Genomic DNA, 16,681 nt, shown 5'->3' on the forward strand with positions numbered 1-16,681 from the left:
GCAGAGTTTTAATGAAACAAAGTAATGAGTAATACTATCAAGTGCCAGTGCCATGAGAATAATGTTATGGCTTAATAAGTTGCCCTTAACCTGAAATGTTTAAGGCCTTTTCAAAGCAAGTCCCTTAACAGCAAATATTCTGGTTTCTCTGTTCATGCTGAAGGATTTGCCAACTATAGTCTCATAAAAATGCCGTTATTTTTTATCCCGTTCCCATTTATAATTTTCTTCATTTTTCTCTGCACTGAGTCCAAAAAAAGGCTCTGCTAGCGCTATAACTCCATTTCACATATTTTGAGTTGAGATGATCTGTACTGCATGCAACAAGGTCTGTACTCTGTTTTCAAAAACTACTCTACTTTTTATTGCTTCAGTTATTTAGTTTTCGACTTGGAGGCATGTAAATCCTTATCTTTATTTACGATAAGTAACCTGAGTTAAACTCATAGGCAACTTGCACTTTTGCACATTGACTCAAATTTATTTGTGATCTTTCAGAATCTGGTGGTTATGAATTTACTGGAACACTGAACGGGCTTCATCTTCTGTTCTTTATTGTACTAATTTTTAACTTCTTCAAAGAAGAATTTGGCATCCATGTGGTTTAGGTTCCGTCCTTTTAATGCAAAGTACGTCTGTTTCATTCTGTTCTTCTATTTTATATAGACACATTTTTATGGTTTACAATGGCCGTAATTCTTTCTCTGTCAAGCACTTCTAGTCAGCTAGAGACCACTTCTGTCATGGGTGTCCAAATGCTTTACCATCAATTGGTATTGTTGTGGGCTTTTTTAATCAAAATTTGCTGGCCACCATCACCACCTCTGAAAAATAGTTTCATAGCATTCATGTGTTTCTTTCTTCTTATACAGAAGACTCTAGATCTTGTGGGGGCAGGGAGGTAGATTGGAAGTTGAGTCTAGGTACTGAATGAAAACTGATGCATTTTGTCAAAATGGTTCGCGCAGCGTTTGTGGGAGATCAAAGATGACTCCTAGATTCCCACAGGAGTGCTGCCAAATTATTGATGATAACACCAGCTTGGTGATGAGAGAGATAACAATACACTGCTTTGAGAATAAATCTGGCAAATCTTTCCGACGTCTGGTGTTGTCACAGCCATACAGTGCAGGTGTTCCACACAGTTTTTGCTTTTGATGCTTACAACATAAAGGAGACTGCAAGCATTCTTTTGCAGTGTTGATTTCTGAATTATTATGCAAGCTTTTAATTGTTTCAGACTTCAACAGAGAGACAGATGATTACGTCAGGATATCTGCTGAGATGCTAGATCATCCTTATTCTTTTGGGAGTGGAAACCTAACATTAAAACCCTATACTTTCTTTTCTCTTTTGAGAACTAAGCAAGGTGCTATTGAATGATCTTTAAACAGCTGAAAAAGAACAAATGTGTTTAGCAAACAGCTCATCTATCAATTTATCTTTCAACAAGACAGATCAGCAAACAGTAGTTTCATTTCCAAACTGTAACCCAACTCAGATGTTTGAAGCTGTTGTACTAGTTCAATTCTAGATATATACAGAATGCAGCAGCAGCAGCAAAGCTGAAAAAAATCTTTTCCTCTGTGTTTGCAGGATGGATTTCTTATCTGTAAGTTTACATTGTTAATATTCACTCTTCCTCCACAACTCCTAGATCCAAAGTCAAGGAATCTTTACTTCAAAAGATGTTTACGCTAGTTAGGATGTAAAGGCAATTTTATTTTTTCTGCTTTGTATTTTAGTTTTCTGATATTCCATCAATAAATGCTTATAGCCATCTGTAAAATAACTAAATCAGCAGCACAGTAATTAACTGAACCACAGTTTCTGAAATCACAAGAAAGAAAAACAGTGGAACGTACTGGACTATTTGGACACAAGTGTTTTGGATCTGTAACCATAGAGCTTGTTGAAGAACGTAATTGTAACAATAGCAGGCTTTTTTCCTTTAGTCTATGGAAAGCAATGTATGGAAGAGCATTGCCTAGTCTTAGCGGTGCTTCCAGTTGCATGAGAAGGTAAGTGTGGTGAGATAACAATCCTATCTGTAACTGAAAAATCAAATCCTTATAGTAAAGTTTTATCACTTGGGCTGAAAGAACTCCACGGAAGTTTTTGAAGGGGAAGATTAATTTAAAGTAAGCATTAGGCCAGACCTAAATTCTACTAACCCAACACAAAACAGAAAACAAGGAGAAAAAGGAGAGAGACCTATGTATTGGACAAAGAAGAAAAAGGTCAGAAGTACATTTGAAAAGGTTTAATACGTTAATCAGTATGTGTCCCTCTACCCAGTTAATATAGCCACTGTGCAAATGTTTTAGTTACACAAGACAGCAGTGAAACACCTTTCTTTTCTAGATGATAAATTAGGATATTTCATTGTTCATTGTTATTCATGGCATTTTTATTCAGAAAAAATTACTGCATGCCAAAAACTCACTGTCTGGAAAAACCCATGAATACTTCTGAAGTTGATAAAGCAGATACCAAAGATTATTTTATCACCGTTTCATATGGATATTAATTTGCACTGTATTATTTTTCAATGTAAATGCTTTGCAGAATTTGGTTACTCTTTTGTGTTTTATTAACACAAAATTGTGCTAGTCTGCATCCAAAATGCATTTCCATTTGAGGCTTTCAAAATGCAGGAGGCCTATATTTAAGCTCATTAGGACTCTCAGGTAGGTCAGGATTTTGTGAATCTCTGTGTGTTTTTGGCTTGGGATGCAAAAATTCCTTGTGTTGAAGGCAAGAGTTGATCAGGTTTGGCTTCCTTGTTAAACCAGAAGATTATGCGGTTTTATTTTTTTTTAATTAGAAGACTATATTCAATGTATGAGTGAGGTTTTAAAATCTAGTTTTTATAAACTTTCAAATAGAAGAGGTGAGTGTATTTTTAACAGATGTGTGGTATTCTTTTAACTTAAACATTACCTAAAATATAGCATGATTTCCTAATGTTGTTCAAGGTCAGTTTTATTTTTCTGCACTGTTTTTACAGCTGCTACTCATGTTACCAGAAATATTTCTCTCTACTTCACAAGCCTCAAATACCACATCATTTGACTAGTAATCAACATCTGCCTAATTTCAGCTGAAGAATAACACTCTCTTTATACTCTAAAGTCTGTAGAACAACATACATAATGTTATTGTAGATTTCCATTCATAGCTGCATGCCCCTTCCTCCGTGCGGAAGAAACCCCATATTATTGAGATACTTTTTAATGAGAAAGTTAGGGATTAAAGTTGGTAGATTAATAGGATTAAGAGTTTGGCAGTCTTTCATGTTCTGTGTTTTATATTATTTAATCTTTGTTTCTTGCTTGGATTTTGTTTTCCACACAGTGTGTGTAGAATGTTGTTTTTGAAATCATGGGTTTTAGTTTCTTAGCACTATAATGCATGCTTTTAAATAAAAGTAACACGGTTCCTGAATTTTCTTATCCTGCATTTATAACATATTCAGCAATGAGTCGGTGTTACTGAGTTGCTTCTAAATCAGGCAACTAGCATAATTCTTCTGAGATTTCATTTTACTACACAATACTCAGCTCTGTTTCTTTCACTAAAGCTAAATTATTTTACAGTTGTCAGCTACATTCTAATTGACAGGAGTGTTGTGCTCAGTGGATTTGGCTCCTTAAAATTCTGTCCTGTTGTTCAGTTTCATGATGCCACCTCATTTTACAGCTACAACTTTTAAGCTGTTGGGAACACTGCCATGAAAAAGTTCAACGAGCAAAGGAAAGGAGAGTGACTGCATTTTTCCAGACTGAGCCCCATTTTCATGCTTAAATGGCAGGGTTCTGAAGAACAGTAATTTACAGAAGATTGGAAATTATTTCTTAGAGTTGCATGATATTGGCAATGCAATTCAAGTCTTGAATTCAGAACTGAAAAGTAAGCTAGGAAAGTAACTAGACATGGAATTTTGAAGTAAGTTCTCAAGTGTTTGCTTCTGGCTTAAAACCTCCAAGTAGATGTAGGGTTATTTGTAGATCTTACTCAGGTAATACTTCCTACTCCCAAACAGGAAATTCAGTCTTTATCCTAGGAAGCTGTTTCACTAACATTTTGTTAAACGTTAGCTGCAAATGGAAGGACTCAAACTGCTATTCCCGTAGCAGCACTCCAACAAGTCGTTGAACATGAGTATTGAGGTGCTTTATTGAACAGTAAGCAAAGACAGGTACAAATACGTGTAGTTGTACGTAGTGAGTAACAGCACAACATCTCTGCAGTCAGTGCAGTCATTTTTTGTATTTTTGAAAGCATTTAGAAGTTTCAGGCTATGATGCCAAGAAAGTGATATGTACTGTAATTATAACTTAATTGTAATATGCAGGCATTTGTACCAGTGATGGGCCTTTGCAGGGTTGCAGATATTTTTCTTTGTTAAGAGCTTCACTCTAAGTGCATCAGTAGCTACTTTAAACTAAGTAACTTCCTAGGATTCATGTTGTCTAGGGTTTTTTAAATTTTATTTGAAAATACTATATAAAAGCATGCATAAGAGACAAGTAAGAAAAATTACTATGTATTTCTTTCATACTTACAGAAGTAAAGAAACCTGTCCCCTTTTGTATAACTGACTTTGGCAGGACATTGTACAGCCAAAATAGGTAAAAGGTGGGTTTGGTATTTATGTCATTTATGAGTCTGTTGAAATGTGAGTTAAGGGTAAAATGTCTATTTCTCAATAATTTTTGTTAATGAACTTAATATTAGTCATATAACAAAAAGCGGACATTGGGAAGGGTATGACTGTTAATGATCCCTACATACCAACGTTGTTTTCTGAACACTTGTGGGACTCTATTGAGCATAGGACTGGAGTTCAGCTTTTCTCAGCCACTTGCTGAGGACACGAGGCTAAGAGAATTGCCTCATTTTCAGCACCTCTGCATTAAACCTACCAAACATGAATAACATTACTTTTGAGATTAGTATAATTTCTAGCTGGTTTTAAGATGATTCATTGGTTAATATAAGTAGGGTTCTGAAAATATTGTTCTGGCAGCGTGCTCTTTCAATGGCACTAATACAGTCTCATAACTTTTTTTTCATAATTCTTGCAAGAAACGTGCTCAGGTGCTGTGCTTTTCCTGTTGTTTGAGAGAGAACTAGAACAGCAGAAGTCCAGTACGTTATTTCTATAATCGAATTCACAATTCTTGGAATAGAAACTCCAGCTTTCATTTCTGCGTGGGACCCCTGAGAAATGGTAGCTGCATAATCCTTTCCAGTCAGTGACAACTTACTCTAGAAATATACCTATGCGTTATTGTCACTGATTTCCACTCTAGAGGAAGGACATTGCTATGAAGTAGTAAGATCTGCCTCCATTTGGCAGGACAGTAATATAAATGCAGATCATATGCCAAGTACTATAACCTTTCCCTGCTATGGAGGAGAAGTCTAAAAGACTGTAGGCAACTCCAGGACGTAAGCTGTGTGATGCCATGTCTGTCAGTGGGCTGTCTGAAAGCGTGGCCTGTGACCCAGGATCCTGGCAGGGTCTGCCAATGGCCTTCTACAGCGAGGCCGTCTTGCCCATTCCCTCAAGCAACGGCCTCAAGAGTCAGGATTTTTTATGGGACTCTGTTGAAACCCTCACAGCGGACTGAGGTCTGTTGCATCTCTGTCTTTAATGGTCTTTTGTTACGTGCTATGGTTATTACTGTTTGTGTGAACACTGTACTCCCAAACTCATGAAGATTAATTACATAGCTGCTTAGTTTTGTGTCAAAACCCACACTGAAGGTGCTCATCAACCTAAACATGCAGGTAATCAGTATCTGCATAATCACACTGCTCACAGCAAGTAGACTCTGTGAGATTAACAATATGGTGAGTGCGTATAACATAATATAGTAAGAATAAAATACAAAGTCTACTTTAATTTCACTGTTCACCTTTTTTCCCTTAACTTGGAAGAAGTACCGTCTACATTTCTAATACATTTTCCAATGCTGATTTTTCCCATCAGGCAAAGTTACTTCCCACTCTAATAATGTACAAATTAATCCATTCCAGTACAAAACTAGATATTATATTGCAGAGAGGCAAAATTGTGGTACACTGAGCCATGAAAGTTTTAATATGAAATTCAATAATAAAGAAATAGCATATTATAATTTTATCCCAGAGGAGCTGACTTTGAAAACTTAATTCTGGTGTATTTAAATAAAATTTTTACTGTTATTTTAAAATGTGATTAAAATTTAATATATCATCTGGCACATCTTTACAATGCCTGATCTCAGTGATCTTATGAGATTTTAACAGGCTGAAAATGCTGCCAAGCTCCAGCTGTAAAGCTTCCATCATATTTCGAAACGTGCCACTCGTCTCCAAAGCTGTAGAAGCATTCTCTGAAGCTATAGTATATATTTGTTTGTACTCAAGATCTGTTAGTCATTTCTGTTGGAGTGTGGTGCCCAATATTCAGTAAAAATATCATTTTCGATATATGTTTAAGAAAAAACAAGAAGACAGTTTAAATCAGAAAGAATACATGTAACTTTAAAGGTAGGGTACTGGTGTTGCATAGCTAAGAAACGCAAAGAATTTACATATTTGTCCCACTGTCCAAAAAATAACCATGCTGATGCCTAAGGGGGAAAAAACAGCATGAATTAAAAGTGACAGACTTTAGAAAGGAATCAGTCCTCTCCACGTATACCATTTCTCTCTACAGATTGTCTAATTTGATGTGAACATTGGTTTAGAATTGAGTCCAGGGAGATTGAAGTCAGTGGCAAAAGGGAAATCTGTTATCTTGACACTATCTGATAAACTCAATTGCATCCATGGTTCTCTCCAAAAAAAGCCGTTACCAGAGGAATTTTCTTATATTGGCTTGGAACTAAGGTGCCTCGCTACTGAATTTGAAATGTTAAACACATCCTCATCACATTTCATTTCTGTATGGAGAAAGCCTCCTGGATTCTTCCAGGGGGCGAGGGGTCAGCACTGATAATTAGCAGTGCAGTGCATGAAACTGCTATTTAATAAACCTCCCATCTCCATTTCCAGTGAAAGTCCTCTTGAGAAGTATAGGTGTTGGTTGGGGTTTGAAGGCATTCAGCACATTTTAGGAGGGCCTCAGCCCCATTTAGGAGAACACAAGAGGAATGTATCTCCCTTTTTATAAAAGGTGTGTCTCTTCATGGTGCTAGGCACTTCCTGCAAACGAAGATTTACCTCTCTTTGAAGTGAAATTTAAAACTACTGAGAAGTTCATGAAAACTGCTCGAATTTGTACAAAATCACACCCTCTTAAGGCAAAGCGGGGAGATTGACAAACCCAAGGTCAGATAAATGGCAGGACTGGCACAGCACTCATGATTTACTCCCCATCATTACTGTTCTTCCTGCGGTGTACAACCATGTAATGCCTGCAGGGCTCTTCACTCATTCCCTATTTTAGTTTTAGCCAGTACCTTGCAGGACCAGAAGCTCTCTTTTACTCTAGGTCTGTCAGAAAGCTTGTTATTTCTATCAAGTTGCTCAGGTTGTGTGGTAGCTGTGGGTATTTAGAAAGAGAGTAAAGCCACAAAAGCCCCCTGACAGTAAAAGACAAAGTGTCACAGCACTAATCATGTGAACAAAAGTAAAAGTGAAAAGCGCTTGTCCCGGACTTAATTAATTTCTCTGCTTGTTTTTTTTCTTGGGTATCTCATATAAATGCTAAGGTTTCTGAGCGGCTTCACACGTTCAGTTAGTGGCTCAAGTCATGTCTGTTGATTCAACCCCCTCCACCTCCATTTTCACTCCACCCAAATCACAAGTGATCCTAAAGGAAATTAAAAATGTTACAGATATATAGCGAAACTGAGAAATAATGCAGTAACTGAAGTACATATAATGGTCGGTAGCTCTATGAGCAAGACTGAGACTCTGTCTCAGTTTTTACTTTACTGTGGAATTTAGAGGCATGGCATGGTTTCTTTTTTTTTAATAAGATGTGCTAGGGTTTTATTCTGCAAGGAAATACTTGAACGTGTTTGTGGGTACATAGGTGGGTGAACTTAAAAATAACTGAAAAAAATTGAATGGTCTCAGCAAGAGGTGGATTAGCATTCAACTCCCATGGATTTTGGTAGCTGAAGAGCTGTCCCTTTCTTTGTTTATCAATATTTTGGAAGTATGAAAATGTTGAAATTGCAGTACAGATCTTCAATTTAATCTTTAATCTTCTTTAAAAAAATAGATCTTTAAGTATGGTGATATTAACAGGAGAAGTTTGACGTATGCTACTGCATGGGATACTTACTAGCACAGCCTGGGTTTCACAATCCCTCTTAAGAACCAGGTGGCCCTAAGGACACAGGTATGGCTTCAAACCCGCTTTGCTTAAAACAAAGCAGAGCTGTGGAGACACAGCCCTCCTTCCCAGGGGATGGTGCTGTGTCCAGGGCTCCAGGCTGTGTCCAGAAGCCCACAGCCTTCTCGCCTGGACACAGGGTGAAAAAACAGACTTCTGGCATCAGGGATGGAGGAGCTGTCTTTGCCAAACTGGTTAGTGGAGTTTCCTCTTGCGCAGGGCAGACAACTCTGCTGGTCTTTTCCAGCTCCTTTAAAGTAATTTTGCTCAGCTTATGCAAGATGTTGTGGCCAAAGCAAATCCGATAATTCATCCATAAATGCTTAGAGCAGGTTTTATGAGTACATATATGCAAATGCATATATAAAAATATGTACATGCATATTTATATGAAGGAATATCTACATCTCTCTTACCATTTTACAATATATAGAAATGCTATTTTTAAATGATAAATATTAAACAAAGGGATCCTTGATACAAACATTCCTTAGGCAAAAGGTGCAGGTTACTTAAATAGGAATATTTATAGAAATGAGAGCTTGAGCATCAAGTCCAAATATAAAGTAGTTTTATTTTATAATCTTCAGTATTTAAATATAAATAAAAAGCAGCATATAGCTACCATTTGTAAAATGTATCTAAGAATGGAATAAATCTTAATATATATATCATAAGAATAGCCAGAATGACTTGCCTAGGGAAGATGGTTCATGAGTATTTTGAGTTTCCTCTATACTGTGGAATTGTTTATTTAGGAAAATCTCTACATTAAGTCTGTTGGAAAACTGTCACTTATGTATAGGAATGCAGCAGACTAATACAGTTAAATGTATACATATATAGTTAAGCTCCTGGTAGCACAACTTCTGTTTTCTTTCACACCTTAAACAACCCCAAGTTTGTAATGCCTGGTGTAGGTAACTTAATGAAAAAGATTGGTTAACACGAGCAGATTAAAAAACAATTTAACTGATGGCCACAAACAGAGCTTAGAGTTTGTCATGGCTACAAAGATTTTCTGTCAGCGTATAAAAGCAATTAATCAGTATGCAGAAGGTATTGCCTGCCCCATAGAGATGCTAATTTTGTGACACTTTGGAAACTCATGTTCTACATTTACTGTTCACACTAGATGGAAGCTAACCAGCCTTAGCTTCAGCTAATGAAATCAAAAGACTGCAAAATGTCACATTTTCTTATCCCCATGCAGTCTAATTTTGAGATCTTTAGTTTCTTTCTATAAGCTGTTTAACAACCGCTGTGCTGATTGAATATCATGAAACACAATTGGCCTAAAGACTGGAAAGTTATATTTATACAGAACTGCTGTAGCCAGTTTATCTGCAGAAAATAAAGGGCCTATCAGTTTCCTGCTCAAGTATTTTTTGAAAATGACAAAAAACCCCAACAACCAGTTAAAGGAATTGTAGTATAGTGGAACAAAGATCAAGTGTTTCAGCATGTTATCACTGGGGACTTTTATTTTGGGGTGGTTTTTTGGGGGTGGGTTTTTTTTTCTTTTTTTTTTCTTTTTTTCCCCCCTGAAGTGCTATAAAAAATGTCTATATGCATAGTTTACACATAACAGATGTATTTAGATAGACTGTTCTATTACAGATACTGTTAACAGTGGCCATTTGAAAGTTCAGGTATTCTTCCCTGCTTACTCTAAGTTAGGACCTAATATAGAAGCTGTTCCTATTAAAAAAAAAAAAAAGCCACTAAATAATACAGCAATTTCAACAATTTATAACCACAAAATGTTCTGGAAAAACAAGAAAAGCAGAACAGCTACTACCTTTTTTTTTTCCCTCCCATAGCCCTCTCTTTGAAAGGGATCTCTGCAGTCATTTTGTTTTAAAATCCTTTGAGAGACTAAGCCACCTGGTTAAACATATTCCTCTACAGCTGTACAAAACCCCACCACAGCAGTCAGAGTCGCTCCGTTTGATTTCCTACCGTCCGAGTTAAAAGCGCGTAGCCGTTCTGACTCACCTAAAGCCGAGTCGCAGATGAGCTGCTGCGGATGGGCAGGGGCACAGCTGCACGCCTCCACCAGCTCCTGAATTCTGTGGGTCAGAAGTAGAAGCACTGAAAACAACAAGGTACTCGGTACAGGATTCATGTTGCCTTAAGCACAGCTAATCGGTCAGCCAAGAGAAAATGCTTTCTTACTGTTGGTTTTATATCTAAACTTCCTAATAGCTATCTGGTTTCTTCCGCGTGCAGTTCAATTTCAACGGACTTGGATGGTTTAGGAAAGCCCTCTAATGCTCGCTCTGAGTATACGCTTATGTTAACTGACTTCTAATTTCCCTGACATAGGACCCTCTTATTTATGGCCCTGACACTAACTCCTAACTCCGCCTTCCTTTAAGGAAAAAGCACATCATTGGTGAAAGTTATTGTACCAGAAGAGGTTACCTTAGTAAGCATTGCAATGTTGCTGTTATGAGTCAGTAGAACTATTAATAATCAAAAGCCTTTACAAAAACATCTTTTAGAAGTATCTGAGGGTGATTTTATGATCTTTAGCAGAAGAAAGATTTTATCTTTTACTAGTAAATTTCCTTCCAGTTTGAATTTAAAAACTAGGTCTGCTACCTTCTCTATTTTGGTGAAGTAAACAAAGCTGTCCTTTTTTAAGCTCTGTTTTCATTTGCAGTCCCTGATCTTCCCCTGCACTTCTGTGCGTTTTCTTGAAATGACGTCCCTGTTTGCAGGCTGGACAGAACTTCATTCATGAAAAGGAAAGCTTTCAATGCTCTATTTGTAAGCCTTGAACAATTGGTAATTACAAGGAATAATGAATTAAAAATAAAAGCTGCAGTAAAAGGCATTTTTTTATTATTTCATCACAGATTTAATTTAAAACAACAAGGAAAAATATACCAGTGGTGTATGTTGGAGGCACGGCTCTTTCTCTGCATTCGTTATTAATGTAAGTCCTAATCAACACAGATCTGTATCTGTATTTTCTAGCTCATGTTGTACGTGGAACACAGACATAAATACAAGAGTTCAGAAATCTTTCAACTTCAGATCCTTTGCTGCTGTAGCAATCTGGATATGTGTAACATGTATACACCCTCTTTTTATAAAGAAGTTGTTTCATGAGGGAGCAACATAAGGTTTGATTAGAGAGTAATAAAATACGTCTATAGATTGACATGCAGGACAGAGCTGCTTAAAGTATTGCATATTTTGTCACTTCACAAATCAAGCTTAGGAATTGAAAATTCATTAACGTAATTTGAACCATTTCAGTCCAGACTCATGTAAATGTATTTTGTTGAGGCTGAGATTTAGGTGTACACAAAGTAGCTTGTTATGTTTATATAGATGTGTACATGTTTCACAGCAGCAGATTTATTTTATTTTTGAACAGTAAGAGGTCAGTTTTACAACTATTGGTGCTCTGATTCTCCTTTTTTTTCCCTCCCATCCTTCCCAGAGACACGCTCCAGCTGTTAAAAAAAAAAAATACACAAATATTCAGAATTATTAGAAAGGGGTCTCATTTTGAGATTTCAGATCCACATTCAAAACTGAGCCAGGAATGTTGTACACTATGTCCTGATTTAGTTCAAGCAGCCGTACTTTGATTTTTATTTTTCCAGTCTGAAGTTTTGGCTTCAAATCATAAGGCTGGGTCCAAGTCCAGGACTAACACCTGAAAATAATTTAGAACTGCTAACATCTCCGTTCTTACCTAGAGGAAACTTACTTCTTTCAGGAAGCTTTTCATGTGAGCAAAAAGACAAAAAAGATGTGAGGCTGAAACCTTACACAGGAAGTTCAAGCTACAAGAAGGCTGCAAAAAAACCCCAAGCAGGTATTTTAATGGCCTCTGTGGTCAGTAGTTCTGGGACTATTGATTTTCAAGTCTCACTTAGGGTAGTAGGATTGGAAAGTGATAAAGGAATTAACTGAGAGCCATTGATTGGTTTCCAGATGACGTCACATGGCTGCTGCTATAGATGATCTAAATAGACCAATTTGATTACTGTTTCAGTAAAATTCAAATAATAAAGAAATATGCTGGGCAAACTGTCTTCCCTAGCATCGAGCATGCAGGTCTATCTATTCGACGGTTAATTAAGGCACATTTTGCCTGAGATTGTCCAGAATAGCACATCAAACTACTATGCTCTGCATGTCCTAAAGGCTTTTGTATCTAGTACAAGCAAACTAATTGTACAACCAAACTAAAAATATTATGCCCATAACAAAATTTTAAAATAATTTTGTGACAAGTTAAAAATGAATTCACATCTATCTTGTAGACATAGTTGAGAATTAAATACATTCAACTGAATGTGTAGAAACATAGAAATGCTAAAACTAAATCTCGTATGATAATTGTACAAATGCCATAAAACCACACTTTAATTACGATCTTGCATAGCATTGCCTGCAGCTACCCTTGAAATAATCCAGTTGGATTTTTAGGAGTCTTTCAAAGCCATCTGTACATAAGTGGAATATTTAAAGCATGATTACACTTAGAGAAGCAAACGGCCATGAGAAAGGTCCATACTCAATAAATACATTCCCCGTACGTCTCTCTAGACCCAGTCAGCATTGGAAGGGATAGGCTTAGTACATGCTATACGCAGCAAGGCCTTTCAGCGGTAATGTGGATTTTAGTGACACTTGGGGCTAGAAGGTTTCTCAAACCCAACGTGAAACAACTGGTCACAACAATAGCAGGAAAGGCAGATATGTACACCAGTCAGTCCTAGGGTACATGGACGTACTCATTCAAAGCCGGGACTTGAAATTGGCTGTTCTTTGTGACAACATTGATACAATCTTATCATTAAAATGTAAAAGGCCAACAATTTTTGAAACCTCAGCAGAACTCCTGTTTTCTGATAACTCTTCATTCTGAAACAGTAAGTTTTGTCAAATTACTATCAGAGTTTAGACAAAGACATATTTACATCATAGCATTTGAAAGGGATTTTAATGAGTCTGGAAATGTCTATACTCAGGAACATGCTCTCACAAATGCAAGAAAATGCATTTTTAGTCCGTTTATCAGAGGAGACAAATATTACCTGTAGCCTCTGCTGATATCAGTACAGTGAGTACCTGTTACCGCTCAACAGTTTCAGCAAGCATTAGGTCTTAGCTTGAAGCTGCATTGTCCTTTTTTATATTGCATATTGTTAGTATTTTTCATTGTATTAGGAAAATTACTTTTAGAGAGTTTAAAAGAAACCCTAAGCTGAGCACCCATTCTGTATTGCGGTTAGATCTTGACCTTGTAAAATACAAAGATTATTCCCAAAAGACATAGAAATATTCCTTGACTAACTTTTAAGCAAAATAATCTTATATCTTAAATAATAGTAGAGAAATTATAGCCAACGTTTTATAAATAAAAGCACAATGAACAAAAGAAACAGTCTTTTTACTATTTGTATAAATGGACTAACAGTACAGGGCTTCTTTCACTACGCTGTATGTTATGATGTCAATTTTCCTTTAGTTTGATAAGTAAGCCATGATATCATAGCAAATTATGTCATAACACTAGTGAAGGATGAAGGGTTGCAGGATGAAGTAGTGCCCACTCCCTGGTTATGTTCTGATACAGCTAACGCTTGCTAATAAGAAACGGAAAAGTTCATTTACCAAGGGATAGTCACTGATTCCTTCAATTCCTTATTGACACAGTAGAAAAAACACTTGGCACTTTCTCATTTCTGTCTAGCTAAGTCTAGTGTTGAACAACTGATTTCTGTTTTCTAGTAAAATGCAAGAAAATAAAGAGGATTGGGGATAATCCACTGCATTCGTTGATGTGTACAATATCGAAACAAGGCAGGAAACCTGGCTACAGTCAGATTTATGATCAGCTTCATCTCTTCTCAATGGGAATTCTAATTTTGTATAGGACTTCTAATTCTGGAGGAGCTTTTTGTACTATGGGTTGTCATGATCCTTGTTAATTTTTACTACGAAGCATTAGTATCTATCAACAGCATTCTGGTCATTAATTACCATCATTGTTTCTTTCTCTTCTAACGGTCCCCAGAGACCCCTATTAAAAAGACTAGGTCTCCTTCTGTTGGATGCCATACGTGCAGAGTCCCGTGGAGTGAACTACTGCTTCCCCTGAACTCCAGAGCAAACTCATACTGACTACGATATTTTCATCTCTTCCCCGGGAGTTACTGGGGTGAAAGGTGATGAGTAAGGCGCATCACCCTTAGAGCTGACATGGGGAGAGGCAGCACTGTGAGATCACCGCTGCTCCGTGCTTCTTCCCCGCCTTTCCTCACTGTATCTGCTCTCTCACCTGTCAGCCTTTTGCAGCATCGCAGGTCTGCAGAATAACCCACCAACAGCACTACCTTTGTCTGACCTGTACTGGTATGTTATCTCCTCACACGGCTGTCTCCCCTCGGTGTTTCATTTTTCATAAAAGGCAGCACTGTGCATTCAGTTAAGAGATTCCTGGGTATTGATCACGAGTATTTCTCTGGCAGGCTTGAGTCTGATACTTTGAATTATGTCAAGGAGCGCTGAACTGTGTTGCACAGGGATTGTCCATACAGCTTTTTCAAAGGCTTTTTAATCACAATGGGGTATGCAACAGACACCTTGCTGTCCCTTCCAGCTGTCAAGCAGTTTGAATTTACACAGTGTCTTTTGATTGGACTGCCTGCTCTGTACCGTAGCTTCTGGCAGTCGACAGAATACAATTTTTAATCTGTATCGATCTTATTTTCTCTCCATTGTGGCAAATGAGTCTTATTTTAGAATGATAGCAGTCAGGATTCTCCACAGTAATAGTTTATCTGTTGCCTTTTTGGTGCTTTGCTAGAGTTCTTTTCTCCCTAGTTCTCATTTGGCGTTGCATTTATTTTTCCTGGAAACTACTTTCAGTTTACCTGATATAGTCACAGTACACATCCTGTACAAAAACTGTACAATCATGTAGAAAATTCAAAATTAGAATAGTATTTCACGAAATAGATGGGCTTTCATGGATTTTAAATTCTAGTGCCTCCATATGTACTACAGCCTGCTTCAAAAGGGACGTATTTATAGCTGTCACTTCCTAACTACTACAGTAAAAAAGACCCATACAGTTTATAGTCACAGCAATTTGGGTAATTTGTTTATAAGGTGGCAAAACGTGACTTGATTTTAGAGGCAGCAGTTTGGTAAATAGTTGGTAGGATGATAGGAATTGAATGAAACACTGACATGCCAGAACCAAAATACAATTTGTGTCTGCAAAGATTTTGTCTTCTCCAGAGTTTCTACTAGAGATCCGTGGGAACTGCTCTTTTTGATTCACTGCCATTATACTTAATGTTTTTCTTGTTAATGATAATTTCTGTTTTCATGCTGTACAGGTATTGAAAATACATGATTTTTCTACCATCAGATCACTTCTGTGTTGATTTAGATAACTATTCTTTTTTAATTGAAGAACAGTTGTGGGGTAAAGGTATTTTAGATTGATTGCCTGGTTCAGATTTACTTGATGGTGTCGCTTTATACACTAAGATCACGATTTCAGTGAGTACCAAGAGAATTGGTTTCTTAAGATCCAGTCTTATGAAGTGGTGTTAATGGCAATGGAAGGCACTGTGTACAAGGGGTGCTCAGAATACCCAATTTTGCATCAGCTCCCATTAATTTCAGTGGGAACTGAGGTGGCCCAGCATTTCCCTGGGACCAATCTATATTGCACCTATTTAGTTTATAAGCCATTTTAACCCTCTGTTTTGAATAAAGAAATCACAATTAAGGTGCATTTGCCTCTCTCTGGTTGCCTGGCACACTCATCAAATTAAAGCTCTACTCTTTTTATCCCCTTGAGCTTTTAGATTTCTTTAATGCTCCTGTTTTCTAAAAAGATAATACAAAGCGTATCAGATCCTCCTTTGGCTTGCCACTTGTGTAAAGGGGGTATAAAACATTACTCCATGCAGATAGAATTTTACACCTACTTTTTTCTGTCAAGGTACGAGGCAGTGGAAAATCTGGCTCGACATCTCCGAATTGTTCTTTGTGTTTGTTGAGAATAACAGCTGTTGAAGCATGATGTTTCTGCTTCTCTTCATTAAGAGAAGAATATGTTGGGCTACCCCTGCTGGTGATGGAGAGCTCCTGCACGGCAGAGCCCTAACTTTATCTTCAGATTGTGTTTTCTTAAAACCAAATAGACCAGCAAAAGTACATCTTCTGCTTGTTTATTGATTTAGGACTCTTCCTGCCTGTTTCTGGGAAAGAAAAAATGAATAAAAGGCCACCTTCATTATTTCACTTTTAATTTCCTTTCTCCAAAGTAAGCAGAGCAAAATTAGATTT

General features: G+C 37.2%; 2 protein-coding genes across 3 annotated transcripts in view; one reads left to right on the plus strand and one right to left on the minus strand.

The window, feature by feature from the left end:
* TIMP4 (TIMP metallopeptidase inhibitor 4) overlaps positions 1 to 10,567 on the minus strand; it is a 30,402-nt gene extending 19,835 nt beyond the window's left edge. The window contains exon 1 of the mRNA XM_050904477.1: positions 10,340 to 10,567. Coding sequence (XP_050760434.1) covers positions 10,340 to 10,469 — 130 coding nt within the window. The 5' untranslated portion in view covers positions 10,470 to 10,567. The remainder of the gene's footprint in view (positions 1 to 10,339) is intronic.
* The window catches only part of SYN2 (synapsin II), a 197,058-nt gene that overhangs the window by 121,122 nt on the left and 59,255 nt on the right, over positions 1 to 16,681 (plus strand). The window lies entirely within an intron of this gene.

This window comes from Gymnogyps californianus, chromosome 13 (genome assembly GCF_018139145.2).
Source record: "Gymnogyps californianus isolate 813 chromosome 13, ASM1813914v2, whole genome shotgun sequence".
In the NCBI taxonomy this organism is placed as follows: Eukaryota; Metazoa; Chordata; class Aves; order Accipitriformes; family Cathartidae; genus Gymnogyps; species Gymnogyps californianus.